General features: G+C 38.5%; 1 protein-coding gene across 18 annotated transcripts in view; it reads left to right on the top strand.

Moving 5' to 3' along the window:
* LNPEP (leucyl and cystinyl aminopeptidase) overlaps positions 1–14,859 on the top strand; it is a 107,411-nt gene that overhangs the window by 60,493 nt on the left and 32,059 nt on the right. For all 18 annotated transcript variants that reach the window (XR_011425167.1, XR_011425171.1, XR_011425170.1 and 15 more), the window contains exons 10-12: positions 1,655–1,815; positions 2,039–2,127; positions 13,806–13,989. Coding sequence is in view for 8 of the 18 variants with exons in the window: in XM_070233256.1 (XP_070089357.1) it covers positions 1,655–1,815; positions 2,039–2,127; positions 13,806–13,989 (434 nt within the window). In the remaining 10 variants the exon portion in view is untranslated. The remainder of the gene's footprint in view (positions 1–1,654; positions 1,816–2,038; positions 2,128–13,805; positions 13,990–14,859) is intronic.

Genomic DNA, 14,859 nt, shown 5'->3' with positions numbered 1-14,859 from the left:
TGCTTATCTAGATCAATGGTTCTTCATGTTTGGGAAATCACAGATGTATTTGAAAATTTGATGAAAGTTCTGGACATATTCCCCAGAAAAACCACATATATGCAAAATACCACACACAGTTTCAAAGTTTCATGGACCCTGAGTTAAGAACCCCTGGTTCTGGATCTTTTCTGTATATTCTTTTTGCTTCTTTGCCTTATCTGAAACCTGATAGTTCTTAGCTGTTAATCCTTTTCCCAGAAAATGTACCTTCCTTATTCTGAGTTCTCTTTGACAAGAGGAATCAGTCCTTATTACCTAAGAGTTGCTTCCAAATTATTGTTTTTCCTCTTACCATATAGTAGCATTTCAACTGAAAACCATGTTGTTTACTTTATACTCATTGTATTATCTCCTGACATTTAGAATATATTTCTGCCTTTCTCGCTGACTGCGACTTTTGCATCATAGTGTTTTCCTATCCTAAACTGAGTCCCTAAAATTCTCCCCAGGTTTTTCAGCATCCACATCAAATTATGCACTGGTCTCTTCATTTCAGTTTTGTTTTAAAAACCTAAAAGTGCCTTGCTTTGGGGCAAGCTTGTTTTCTTCCCAACCCCTTGTCCAGAAATAAATAGGTCAGAGCTATGAAAAATGTAAGATTAATATCATCATGAATTTGGGAAGATTTGCTCCATCCTTTTCTGCCACAAAAGAGAAGGCGGACTCATAGGGCAGAGTATAGGAAAAGAATCATGAATAGTGGGTGGAAAAACTGCAGAAGGATAAATAGGCATATGGTGATTGAGGTGAGGCCTGCCATAGTGGAGTGATATTACCAAACATTTTAAGTATTTGATGATTTTAGTTGCTTGCAATTCAAATCTATATGTAATCTAAAAAAAAATTTTGAATCATAAATTTAACCTGCCTTAAAGAAGGTTGTTCAAAAATTGCTTCTTAATCATTGATATCAGATGTCTTAGGGACAGTGGGCTTTAGAGGGCCTGTGAGCCTCTGGTACTGGATTCTAGATTTTGTAGATAAGTTCATATGTTTTCTGGGAAAGAGGGTCTGTGACTATCAAAAAAGTTTACCACTGTTCTCTAGAGAGACTGAAAGTCAAGGCAGCCACCCTGTTTATATTTCACTCTTCTGCTGCTGCTGCTGCTCCCTGGCACTCTCACAGTCTTAGTTCTTTAAAAGGTGAACTTCAGCATTCACAAGAGCAGCGAGTCTGGGGAATAAAGAGAAATCTGGACTCAGCTGATTCACAGGAGGGAGTGGAAGTGCTTCTGATTGTAGGCTATATATCGTTGTTATATCTTCTAAATGGTAGTATTGCGACCTGAAAGAGCGCTTATATCTTCTTAGGGATTTTAGTGAACACTCAGTTGGTTGACATCATATGTGCTGCTTTTCCAACATAGTGCTTCTCTGACTGTCTTTAGTTATCACTTAGTTCTGATCCAGGTTACTTTCCTTTTAATAGTTGCTCGCTTACCTAGATTATAAATGTAAATTCAACTCAGCATTCATGCTTCTTTTTCATATTAGCATTAAATGCAGTCTTCATAGAATGTGGTAGGGAAAGAGGGAAGGATACAGGCAAACTGCAAAGTTTTTAAACTGTTTATCTTTAAGTAAAAATAATTTAGTCTTTTTTTTTATATAGGTTACAAACAAAACACTAGATGTAAAGAAAATGATGAAAACCTGGACCCTGCAGAAAGGATTTCCTTTAGTGACTGTTCAAAGAAAAGGAAAAGAACTTCTTGTACAACAAGAAAGATTCTTTTTAAATACGAAGCCTGAAATTCAGCCTTCAGATGCAAGGTGCATGCCCTCTTTCTCTCCCTGCTACCTCTTTTGTACTCTCAGGTTACAGTGTTTTTAAATGTTTGATAATCATAGGTTCGTATGAAACCTAACAGGATTATCCTTTTCTGGGGACGACTTGAAAAATTTTACCATCCTGCCAAAAAAAAAAGAACAAATTATATATAACTGACTGAACTATAGGAAAGAGTAATAATCTTCCAATATTTTCTTTTTACAGCTATCTGTGGCATATTCCACTATCCTGTGTCACTGAGGGAAGGAATTATTCAAAATTTCCATTGGTATTATTACTGGACAAGAAATCAGGTTTGACTGTAATTAATACTTTTCTGATAAGAAATTGGCGACAGCGTATTTCTGAAAAATCTGACTCAGCAGCAGAAAGGCAGTTACACCTTCTAATGTGCACACTGTCTGAGCTGGTTTTATGAGTCCCCTATACAAGATGTGACTAAAGTGAGATTGATTCCATGTATCAGGCATAAAATTGCTCTTTCTTAGTCATGTGAAATAAGGTCTAAAAAGTTGGACTAAATGTACTGGCAATGCTGGTAGACAACAGCAAATGTTGTGTTTTTGTATCCTAGATAAATATATTATGTTGCAAAGTAAGCAGTAGTAGAAGTAGAGCAGTTTCTTAAAGTATGCTCTGTCGAAAATAAATAAATAGCAAGTTCTGATACTATAAAAAATTTTTTTGAAATAAGTAAAGCACTAAGATCAGTGATGATGTCATCATATCTTTGATTGATATCGCATAGCTGGAGGTGTAAAAAACAGCTGCCTTCTTTGATGAAAACAAAACTCCATACTTTAAGTGGTCCCTGGAAGGATAGCCTCTGACCTAAAAGAGAACAAATAATCCCATCTCCCTATTTGAAAAGGACTGATAAGGAAATTTTGCAAACTTTCCCATAGTGTGTAAGTTTTTGGTAGTATTAGAAATAGTTGGATAATAAGAAATCTGCTTTTATTAGCCCTTTACTTTTTTTTTAGCACTTATTTTTTTTTATTATTAATGTTATGATAGATTACAACCTTGTGAGATTTCAGTTGTACATTATTGTTAGTCATGTTGTGGGTACACCTCTTCCAGCTTTGTGCCCTCCCCCCACCCCCCCTTTTCCCTGGTAACCACCAATCAGATCTCCTTGTCAATATGTTAACTTCCACCTATGAGTGGAGTCATATTAAGTTCGTCTTTCTCTGACTGGCTTATTTCACTTAACATAATACCCTCGAGGTCCATCCACGTTGCTGCGAATGGGCCAATTTTGTCTTTTTTTATGGCTGAGTAGTATTCCATTGTGTATATATACCATATCTTCTTTATCCAATCATCAGTTTCTGGGCATGTAGGTTGGTTCCACGTCTTGGCTATTGTAAATAATGCTGCGATGAACATAGGGGTGCAAGGGACTCTTGGGATTTCTGATTTCAGGTTCTTAGGATAGATACCCAGTAATGGGATGGCTGGGTCATAGGGTATTTCTATTTTTAACTTTTTGAGAAATCTTCATACTGTTTTCCATAGTGGCTGTACCAGTTTGCATTCCCACCAACAGTGTATGAGGGTTCCTTTTTCTCCACAACCTCTCCAACTTTTGTCACTCTTGGTTTTGGATGTTTTTGCCAATCTAACGGGTGTAAGGTAATATCTTAGTGTAGTTTTGATTTGCATTTCCCTGATGATTAGTGATGATGAACATCTTTTCATGTGTCTATTGGCCATATTTATATCCTCTTTTGAGAAATGTCTGTTCATGTCCTCTGCCCATTTTTTGATCGGGTTGTTTGTTTTTTTATTGTTAAGCCGTGAGAGTTCTTTGTATATTATGGAGATTAACCCTTTGTCGAATAAGTGTCTTGTAAATATTTTTTCCCAATTAGTGAGCTGTTTTTTTGTTTCAATCCTGTTTTCCCTTGCCTTAAAGAAGCTCTTTAGTCTGATGAAGTCCCATTTGTTTATTCTTTCTATTGTTTCCCTCAACTGAGGAGTTATAGTGTCCGAAAAGATTCTTTTGAAACTGATGTCAAAGAGTGTACTGCCTATATTCTCTTCTAGAAGACTTATTGTTTCCGGCCTAATCTTTAGGTCTTTGATCCATTTTGAGTTTATTTTGGTGTGTGGTGAAAAAGAATGGTCAATTTTCAATCTTTTGCATGTGGCTGTCCAGTTTTCCCAGCACCATTTGTTGAAGAGACTTTCTTTTCTCCATTGTAGGCCCTCTGCTCCTTTGTCAAAGATTAGCTGTCCATAGATGTGTGGTTTTATCTCTGGGCTTTCACTTCTGTTCCATTGATCTGTGCACCTGTTTTTGTACCAGTACCTTGCTGTTTTGATCACTGTAGCTTTGTAGTATGTTTTGAAATTGGGGATTGTGATTCCGCCGGCTTTGTTTTTCTTGCTCAGGATTGCTTTAGCAATTCATGGTCTTTTGTTGCCCCATATGAATTTTAGGATTCTTTGTTCAATTTCTGTGAAGAATGTTCTTGGGATTCTGATTGGGATAGCATTGAATCTGTAGATTGCTTTAAGTAGTATGGACATTTTAACTATGTTTATTCTTCCAATCCATGTGCATGGAATGTCTTTCCATCTCTTTATGTCGTCGTCAATTTCTTTCAAGAAAGTCTTGTAGTTTTCATTGTATAGATCCTTCACTTCCTTGGTTAAGTTTATCCCAAGGTATTTTATTCTTTTCGTTGCGATTGTGAATAGGATTGAGTTCTTGAGTTCTTTTTCTGTTAGTTCATTGTTAGTGTATAGAAATGCTACTGATTTATGTATGTTGATTTTATACCCTGCTACTTTGCTGTAGTTTTTGATTATTTCTAATAGTTTTTCTATGGATTCTTTGGGGTTTTCTATATATAAGATCATGTCGTCTGCAAACAGCGAGAGTTTTACTTCTTCATTACCTATTTGGATTCCTTTTATTTCTTCTTCCTGCCGAATTGATCTGGCCGACACCTCCAGTACTATGTTGAATAGGAGTGGTGAAAGTGGGTACCCTTGTCTTGTTCCTGTCCTCAGAGGGATGGCTTTCAGTTTTTGTCCATTGAGTATGATGTTGGCTGTGGGTTTGTCATATATGGCCTTTATTATGTTGAGGTACTTTCCTTCTATACCCATTTTATTGAAGGTTCTTATCATAAATGGGTGTTGGATCTTGTCAAATGCTTTCTCTGCATCTATTGAGATGATCATGTGGTTTTTGTTTTTCATTTTGTTGATATAGTGTATCACGTTGATTGACTTGCGGATGTTGAACCATCCCTCTGTCCCTGGTATAAATCCCACTTGATCATGGTGTATAATCTTTTTGATGTATTGCTGTATTCGGTTTGCCAGAATTTTGTTGAGGATTTTTGCATCTATGTTCATCAGTGATATCGGCCTGTAGTTCTCCTTCTTTCTGTTGTCCTTGTTGTCCTTGTCAGGTTTGGGGATCAGAGTGATGTTGGCTTCATAGAATGTGTTGGGGAGTACTCCATCTTCCTCAATTTTCTGGAATAGTTTGAGAAGAATAGGTATTAAGTCTTCTTTGAATGTTTGGTAGAATTCTCCAGAGAAGCCGTCTGGTCCTGGACTCTTATTTTTGGGGAGGTTTTTGATTACTTTCTATTTCCTTACTTGTGATTGGCCTATTCAGATTCTCCATTTCTTCCTGATTCAGTTTGGGGAGGTTGTAGGAGTCTAGGAAGTTGTCCATTTCTTCCAGGTTGTTCAATTTGTTGGCATATAGTTTTTCATAGTATTCTCTTATGATCCCTTGTATTTCATTGGTATCTGTTGTGATTTCTCCTCTGTCATTCCTAATTTTATTTATTTGAGATTTCTCTCTTCTTTTCTTGGTGAGTCTGGCTAAAGGTTTGTCGATTTTGTTAATTTTTTTGAAGAACCAACTCTTTGTTTCATTGATCCTTTCTACTGTCTTTTTTGTTTCAATATCGTTTATTTCTGCTCTTATTTTTATTATTTCCCTCCTTCTACTGACTCTGGGTTTTGTTTGTTCTTCTTTTTCTAGTTCTGTTAGGTGTCGTTTGAGGTTGCTTATGTGAGCTTTTTCTTGTTTAGTGAGGTGAGCCTGTATTGCGATGAATTTCCCTCTTAGGACTGCTTTTGCTGCATCCCAAATGATTTGGTATGTCGTTTTCTCATTTTCATTTGTCTCCAGATAATATTTGATTTCTTCTTTAATTTCTTCAGTAATCCATTGTTTGTTCAGAAGCGTGTTGTTTAGTCTCCACATTTTTGCACCTTTCTCTGCTTTTTTCTTGTAGTTGATTTCTAGTTTCATAGCATTATGATCAGAAAAGAAGCTTGATATTATTTCAACTCTCTTGTATTTATTGATGTTTGCTTTGTTTCCCAAAATATGGTCAATCCTTGAGAATGTTCCATGTGCACTTGAGAAGAATGTGTAACCTGCTGTTTTTGGGTGAAGTGTTCTATATATATCTATTAAGTCCATCTGGTCTAATTTTTCATTTAATTCTATTATTTCCTTGTTGATTTTCTGTCTGGATGTTCTGTCCATTGGTGTTAATGGTGTGTTGAGGTCCCCTACTGTTATTGTATTGTTCTTGATGTCTTCTTTTAGTTCTGTTAAGAGTTGCTTTACAAATTTTGGTGCTCCTGTGTTGGGTGCGTATATATTTATAAGTGTTATGTCTTCTTGGTGGAGAGTCCCTTTTATCATTATGTATTGTCCCTCTTTGTCTTTCTTTATCTGTTTTGCTTTGAAATCTACCTTGTCTGATATTAGTATAGCGGCACCTGCTTTCTTTTGTTCATTATTAGCTTGGAGTATTGTTCTCCATCCCTTCACTCTGAGTCTGTGTTTGTCTTTGGGGCCAAGGTGTGTTTCCTGGAGGCAGCATATTGTTGGGTCTTGTTCTTTGATCCATCCTGCCACTCTGTGTCTTTTGATTGGGGAGTTCAATCCATTTACATTTAGAGTGATTATTGAGATGGGGGGCCTACCACTACCATTTTATGTCTTGTTTTCCGGTTTTCTTCAATTTCCTTTGTTTCTCGTCCCATGGTTTAATCTATTCTGATGAAGAGCTGCTACTCTCTGTTTTTGTCCTTCTACTTATCTCCTCTGCTCTTGGTTTTGTAGCCCCTTTCCTTTTTTTGATTTTTCGGGAATGAGGGTTTTCCTGAGGATTTCCTGAAGAGGAGGTTTTGTGGCAATGAACTCCCTTAATTTTTGTTTATCTGGGAAAGTTTTTATTTCTCCATCGTATTTGAAGGATATTTTCGCTGGGTAGAGAATTCTCGGCTGCAGGTTTTTGTCCTTCAGATTTTTGAATATATCATTCCACTCTCTTCTAGCCTGTAAAGTTTCTGCTGAGAAATCTGCTGCTAGCCTGACGGGGGTTCCTTTGTAGGTTAGTTTCTTTTGCCTGGCTGTCCTTAGTATTTTCTCCTTGTCGTTGACTTTTGCTAGCTTCACTACTATATGCCGTGGGGTTGGTCTTCTTGCATTGATAAAGTTTGGAGATCTGTTGACTTCTGTCACCTGAAGATCCATCTCTCTCACCAGATTTGGGAAGTTCTCAGCCATTATTTCTTTGAATAGGCTTTCTGCCCCTTTCTCCTTCTCTTCTCCCTCTGGTATACCTATAATCCTTACGTTGCATCTCCTAATTGTGTCTGATAATTCTCGGAGAGTTTCTTCATTTCTTTTTAGTTTTACTTCTCTCTCCTCCTCTGCCTGCAACAATTCTATATTCCCATCTTCCAAATTGCTAATTCTTTCCTCCATATTATCGGCCCTACTGTTCAGTGCATCTAGATTTTTCTTAATCTCCTCTATTGTGTTCTTCATTTCCAGTATTTCTGTTTGGTTCTTCTTTATCATATCAAACTCTTTTGTGACATAGCTCCTGAACTCGTTGAGTTGTCTATCTGAATTCTCTCTTAACTCATTGAGTATTTTAATGATGACTGTTTTGAAGTCATCGTCATTTAGGTTATATATTTCATTTTCTTTGGGATTGTTGTCTGTGTATTTGTTGTTTTCCTTCTGTTCTGGAGATTTAATGTATTTTTTCATATTGCTTGATGTTGTATATTTGTGCCTCCGCATAGAGATAGAGATTAGTTGCTCCTTCCACTTGTTTCTGCTGGTGTGGTGGGGGAGCAGCTGTTTATACTGCACCAACAAGGAACCCTGTCCGCAGTTGCTAACTGGGCCTGGGCCCCTCCTCGTAGTCACAGTGGTCCTTTGGATTCCCTCTTCTGCCATGGGGGCCATCACAGGGGGGCTTCAGGCTGCTGGTGCCTACTGTTGCAGCCCACCTAGACGTGCTCCCTCCTTGGGGTCTGCGGCGGTGTTATGGGCTTTTCCAGCGGCCAGGGGTAGGATCACTTACATTTGCTGCTCCGTCACTGTCAGCACCCACAAAATCTCACTTGTCCACTATGGGTCACAGCAAAGCTATTGGCATCTTCTACAGTCTGTGGTTAGCTCACCTAGCTATGCTACTTTTGTCCCGGGGTCTTCCAGCCTTGTGGCTGCTGGATGGGTGCTCTCTACTAGTGCTGTGCAGAGGCTTTCGCTGAGGCTACTGTGAGCCTGTAGGGTTTGCCCCTAGGCTATGGAGCCAGCTTGCTGGAACTCCACCCAGCCCCAGTCCTGTTCCCCAGGAACTCAGGGAGCCCTTTGCCCTGACTGGGGGATAGCCGGAGATCCTGATTTCAGTGGTAGCTGGTCAGCTGCTGCCCTGCCTGATATTCTCCTCTCTGGGACCCTCCCGGTGTTGTGGATGCTGGGCGTGGCCCCTCTGCTAATGGCAGACAGAGAGTTTTGTCTGCTGCCCGGGCGGAACTCTGGAGCTTCCCCCCGGGCTGCGGAGCCGGCTCTGGAGCTCCACCCAGCCCCAGTCCTCTCCAAGATCTCAGGCAATCCCTTGCCCCACGGGGTGGGCAACGGCAGCTGGGGGTCACCGTGCCCTCTGGGATTCTCTCCGGGACTTTCCCGGAGTTGTGAATGCTGGGCATAGCCCCTCCGCTAATGGCAGACAGAGAGTTTTGTCTGCTGCCCGGGCAGAACTCTGGAGCTTCCCCTCCGGGGCGCAGAGCTGGCCTCTGGAGCTTCACCCAGCCCCAGTCCTCTCCGAGATCTCTGGCAGTCCCTTGCCCAGCCGTGCAGGCAGTGGCAGCCGGGGGGCCGCCACGCCCTCTGTGATTCTCTCTGGGACCCTCTGGGCGCCGTGGACACCAGGCGGGATCTCCCCGCCAATGGCGGGGTGAGACTCTCCCCGCGTGCTCAAGTGTGTAACTCTAGAGTTTCCCTCTGCGTTTAGGAGTAATTGCGGGGGGGTTAGGTAGGGTTCTGGTCACCTGTTTCCACCGTCGCTCCTCTGGTGTGTGCTCGCTCCTGCCCTAGGTGTGTGTTGCTCTTCTGGGGGCGTCTGTTGGAAGAAAGCCGCTTGCAGGTACTAGGCTGTTCGGTCAGGTTTGGAGAGTTTTCACCTATTTCCACCTCCTCCCGGAGGGAAGTCCGTTCACCTTCCAGTGTATAGTCGCGTGGGTCTCTCAGATGTCCTGAGATGCTATCTGGATATCCTTTGTTAAGCGATGAGTGTCCAAATGGTTGTAGACTCGAAGGGGGAGAGACAAAGAGGACTACTCACGGCGCCATCTTGGATTTTCTCCTAGCCCTTTACTTTTTAAGGTCAGTTTATATGTGAGTTTCTTAACTCTTTTGGAGATTTAAACCCCAAAGTCTCACTCATTTTTCCTGCTATAGCCTTTTCTTTCTAAGCCCTTACCTGGCACTTTATGCTGCCACTGCACAAAAATTGTTTCAGCAATTCACACATGTCATATTGCCTCTTGTCTCAGAGCCTTTGCATGTGCTGTTTTCTGTCCTGGAAGAACGCTCTTGCCTCCCCATTTCCTTTCATTCTTTAAATCTCAACTGACCCGTTGCTTGCTCTGGGAAGCCCTCCTTCACCCCAAGACAAGTTAGATGCCCTACTTATGGGTTTTAATAACATTCTCTACTTATCTACTTTTAATATACTGTAAGTCCCATTTCACTTATATCTATCCCCACATTAGATGTATCCCCCATTGAAGGTAGAGATCATGGCTGGATGAATCACTTTTGGCAACCTTAGCCCCCAGTAGGCACACAAAAATTTATTGAATGCATAAACTTCAGTCTACAGTGAAGTGACTCAATTTCAAATCTCACTGTAAAAAGTTCTAGCAACAGAACATTCAAAGCCTGATGAAATTATTTCTTCTGTTTGCCTTCATTTGAAAATGTTCTTAGTAAAGGAGAATATGCAAAATGCACCAGAATATAATTGGTTTAATCTAGACCTGGAATTGAGCCAATATATGATGAAAGCAGTATCTGTTACTTCCTCTTCTCAACTGTGTTATTTGCCTTGCTGCTTCTGCTGTTTTAATTCCTGCCAGTGCAGGTTTTCATAGTCTACATTGAAAACGTTCTGTCCTCAAAAAAAAATGTTTGACACTGAGAACAGCTGGGTCTTCTTGGTTCCTAATGCTCCAGTGAGAATCACTGTTATTTTAATTGCACTTTAATTTTGTCTTTTCTCAAAAGAAATGTAGCAGAGATAATGACTACAGAGGCTTATTTTAAGTCGTGTGACTTTAGTACAGTTTGTTATCTTGGTGGTTTGTTAAATCTATAGTGTATTTCCAGTTCTAATGCCAGGGTTGCTGGGTTAGTCCATTAGTGCAATGAAATACAGGAGTTATATCTGGTCAATATCTTTGTCATTTTTCCCCACGTACATGAATTTTGAACAACTAGCAGTTGTTGTACATAAGAAGGACTGAAAGGGGCCATTTTTCCAAGGTGCATATTAAGGAAATAAATGAAAAAAGTATCCTCCCCCACATCCTTCCTGTCACTCTCTCCCCTTTTCTCTCTCATCCACATATCTTACTCAAACCCAAGCTTTTTAATTATAGGAAATTTTTATGTTAAATCTAACTTGAAACATTCATGTTGCTAAAAGGATATCACTGTGCCAGAAATTGTTTCTCTGAAATTAAAAGACAAGTCATTGGAGTGAAAGGCAATTGGAAAAAAAGAAGGAAGGGCATATAATGAAGATATTTATCATGTGCCGTTCTCTGCTCTTGCCCGTTTCCCCCCTAATAAAATAAAGGAGAAGAAAGGGGTATTGGAGAAAGGAATGCTTTTGAATAAGAGGGGATGCAGTTCAACTGCATGTATCATGGTAGCCCTTGGGAGCAAACAACACAGGAAATTTTGAAACTTTGTAGTAAAAGCATGTTTTTTGTTTCTGTGCTTTAATGTTTCTTTATAAAACAGTTGATTTTCATAACTCATTGACAAATAGTTTTTTTAAAACTATTAGATTACTTCATCTGTGCTTCTGCCATTTAAGATTGGAATTGCTCACTCTTTTTTACTACTCAATGGACTGTGAAAATTGAACTGTTAATCTGTTAATGATTATAATAAATTAAAAACATATGAGGGTAGCCTCATCCACATTTGAGCTGCAGGATGTAGTTACCTCCCTTGTGTGCAAAGCTATTATTTTTTGATACCTGTGGTTTTAAGGTCCTCCATTCTGGATCATTTGGAAGACCTAAAAAGAGACTAATATGTTGATTCTTTAAGTGATAACTCTCCTCTCTATGCTGCTGGCTGCACTGCTTTATATTCTGTCATCAAGATGACAGTAATAATTTCAGATACACTCCCAGTTGTGTTCTTCCTGTCTACCATCTGGACTTGGCTAGGTTTACAACATGGCAAGTTTCTTGTCAGCCTAGATACTCTGTATTTTAATATTTTCATTCATCTATCCAGTAGAAAAATTGCCATACTCATTCCTTCCCTCTTTTTTTGGGAAAAAGAGATCTGGAGCTCTTTAGTCCTTCCCAAGGTCCTTTCTTGATAAAAGTTCTGTAGGAACCTGCATTTGGTGACCTGGAGAGTGTTGATATTTTTGCGTTAGCTAATGATAAAGTTAATTTCGTGAGTCATAAAATGACTCCAACTTGGAGCAGCTACTGTTGCCATCACAATTATTCCTTACAACTGCATTCTGCTCTAGAAAAAGGAATATAAACACTATTAATGTAATTGATCTTTGCCATCTGTTGCTATATCAGTAATAAAACAGAAATTAGTATGGAATATAGTGGAAAAGACTGATTATCTCATATGTCATGTTAAAATATGATCAGAATATATCTCCTCTATCTTAAATATCTTTTGTAATTTCAGTAGAATTGGAGTAACTAAAGTATTAAGAGAATCTGATGAATTTTAATGATTCATACTTTTGAAGTTGATGGAACCTAAGGCTTAAGGTACTAAAGGGTTTAAATATGTTTCTACAGCATTTTATGTGCAAAAGCCTTCATACAGAATTATATGATAGTGAAAATTTTAAGTCTAAGTGTTTCCAAATAGATTGGTTAAACTCTGGTAGGTTTTGAAATAGAATATTATGAAGATATTTGAACACTGCATATGAAGACAATGGAAAAATGGTAAAGGATGGAATCTGGTAGGTGAAAAATCAGTATAAAAATAAATGCATATAGGTCCACTGTATGAAATATTACATCAATTAAAATGTATATGTGAAAAATCTTGGCAGAAAATACCCCCCACATGCTATCATTGTCTGAGTTTAGATTATTTTTCTTATCTCTACTCATCTTTGTAATAATTTTAAAAGTTAGTATTCTTTGCTTTAAAATGAGGAATAAAACTTACGTCATAAACATCTACAAACCTTATTTAGATTTTCTTTGAAACTATTTACTATGACGTAGTTATTTTGTTCATTCATTCATTCACCAAGTATTTTTTGAGTACCTGCTAGGAACATTATTCTAGGCACTGAGGGGTTCACAGTGGACAAAATGTAAGCTCATGGGGCTTCTATTCTAATAAATAGTAAACCTTAAGACACTTAGAAGGATACCTTTAACTATGATACTAAATCCACACCTTTGTTGCCAACTTTAAGGGATATTCCTTGATTAGTAATTTTAAGGATTTTAAAAATTCCTACATAAAAAAATTCCTACATATATTTTGTAGTCAGCTTTTATAGTAATATATTTTTTGTGGTCATCTATTTTGTAGCTCCTTATTAATTGTACGTTAATTGAAATCATTCCGTAGAAATTTCTAACAAGTCTCTTAGCATTTCTATGTGTAATGGTAGGGGCCCAAAAAGTACATATCACTTTTCTATGATTTTGACTCTGTTATTTCTTATTTGTGCCTAATGAGACCTTAATCCTCCCCTAATGTTTATCTTTCTAACTTTGAATTATGTGACTTTTCTAAATGCTTTTGTTTGTTCTTCCTTTGCTAACATAACAAAAGACAAAGGCTGAGGTGGAACACGTTTTATATACTTCTCTCAATATCTTCCCCTGTTGCCTTATCCCCCCCACACTTTCCCCTCCTCCCTGCTTCTCTGCTCTAGCCACAATGAACTTGGGAGCCAGTTCAGTGCAAGGACACCATGTACACTTTCTCTCTGGGCCTTGAACACTTCAGGGTCCCTCTTCACCTGGCTAGCACCTATGTATCCTGAAGTCTCAACTTAGATGTCATTTCTTCCAAGAAACTTCTCTTAACGTCCCCTAGAGGATGATGTATTTCTTCTACATGCTTCCATAGAATGCTGTATTTTATTTTTCTATCGATAACATTTATATAATATTCTACTTGCCTGATTATAATAGACTGTAAGATCTATGCGAGAAGGGACCTATCTACCTTGTTCACCGTTAAATAAATAATTGTTAAATGAATGAGTGATCTTTGTTAACTTTAGAATAACTGCACTGGGAGGCAGACTTTTAGTTTCTTAGAAGAATAATTAAATATAAAAATATACCCTATTAACTTTGAAACATCCATTTAATATTTTTTCTTGCCCCATTGCCCTCTCTCTCTCTCTTATTTTTTGGTCTGTATTAGGTGTCATCAATCTCACGGAAGAAGTACAGTGGGTCAAAGTCAATACCAACATGAATGGCTATTATATTGTACACTATGCAGATGACGACTGGGAAGCACTAATCAAACAGTTGAAAATAAATCCTTATGTCCTGAGTGACAAAGACCGAGCCAACCTCATCAACAACATCTTTGAACTTGCAGGGTAGAGTATGCTTGGTTTGGGTTTTGTGAGGGTTTTTTAAACAAGTGTTATTGAGGAAAAGAACATTTTAGAAAAACAGTTCAAAAGAACTAGCATGTATTGCCTGTTAGGTGTAATTCATTTTGGAGGACTGGAAAAATATCAGACATATTCCTTACCTTTAAGGGCTTTATAATCTGTATAGAAACATCAGCTGCAGATATAACTGAACAGTTAACAAGATTTAAATAATATTTTCAAGACTGTAGATACCAACAAGCAGGACACATGTTTGCTAAATAAGAAGACGTAGGAGTTCAAGCTTTGTTTTATCTCAAGAGAGAATTCTTCTCAAGCAGCTGTTGGTTTAAATGTGAAGCTTAGTGCTTGCCCACATGTTTGGGGGACATCTCAGATAGCCGAAGCCTCCTTTTTTGTGTACTGCTTGCCTCCCCAACCACCCCATGCGTTATAGAATCCCAAAGCCAAGAATGGCAGTGACCTTGTGTATAGATATCCCCTGAATAGGAAGATTACCAGTCTATGTTGTTAATGGGTCTAGAGACAGAAGGAATATTCAAAAGTGTTCCTTCTAACTGCTCTTGACCTTCCTGTTGTGGTTCATTTTGTATGAAATGACCTTATATCATCTCAGCCATGATTGTTATGATTTCTATAAACTGGTTAATTTTTAAAATGTACTCACATAAGGACCTTGCCTTAACAAGTTTGACAAATTCTCATACAAATAACAAATAAAAATTTTTCTTTCTGATTCAAATCCTCTTTATGCCACCTGCTTTCACCTGGTAAAGATAAGTGATTAATAAATAAATAAAATTAGTGCTCTTCATCTTTTCTCACCTAAGACATTGTAGTACTTTTCCTGCC

This window comes from Equus caballus, chromosome 14 (genome assembly GCF_041296265.1).
Source record: "Equus caballus isolate H_3958 breed thoroughbred chromosome 14, TB-T2T, whole genome shotgun sequence".
Lineage (NCBI taxonomy): Eukaryota > Metazoa > Chordata > Mammalia > Perissodactyla > Equidae > Equus > Equus caballus.
Note: the sequence above shows the minus strand (reverse complement) of the source record. Positions and strands in the feature narration are given on the sequence as shown.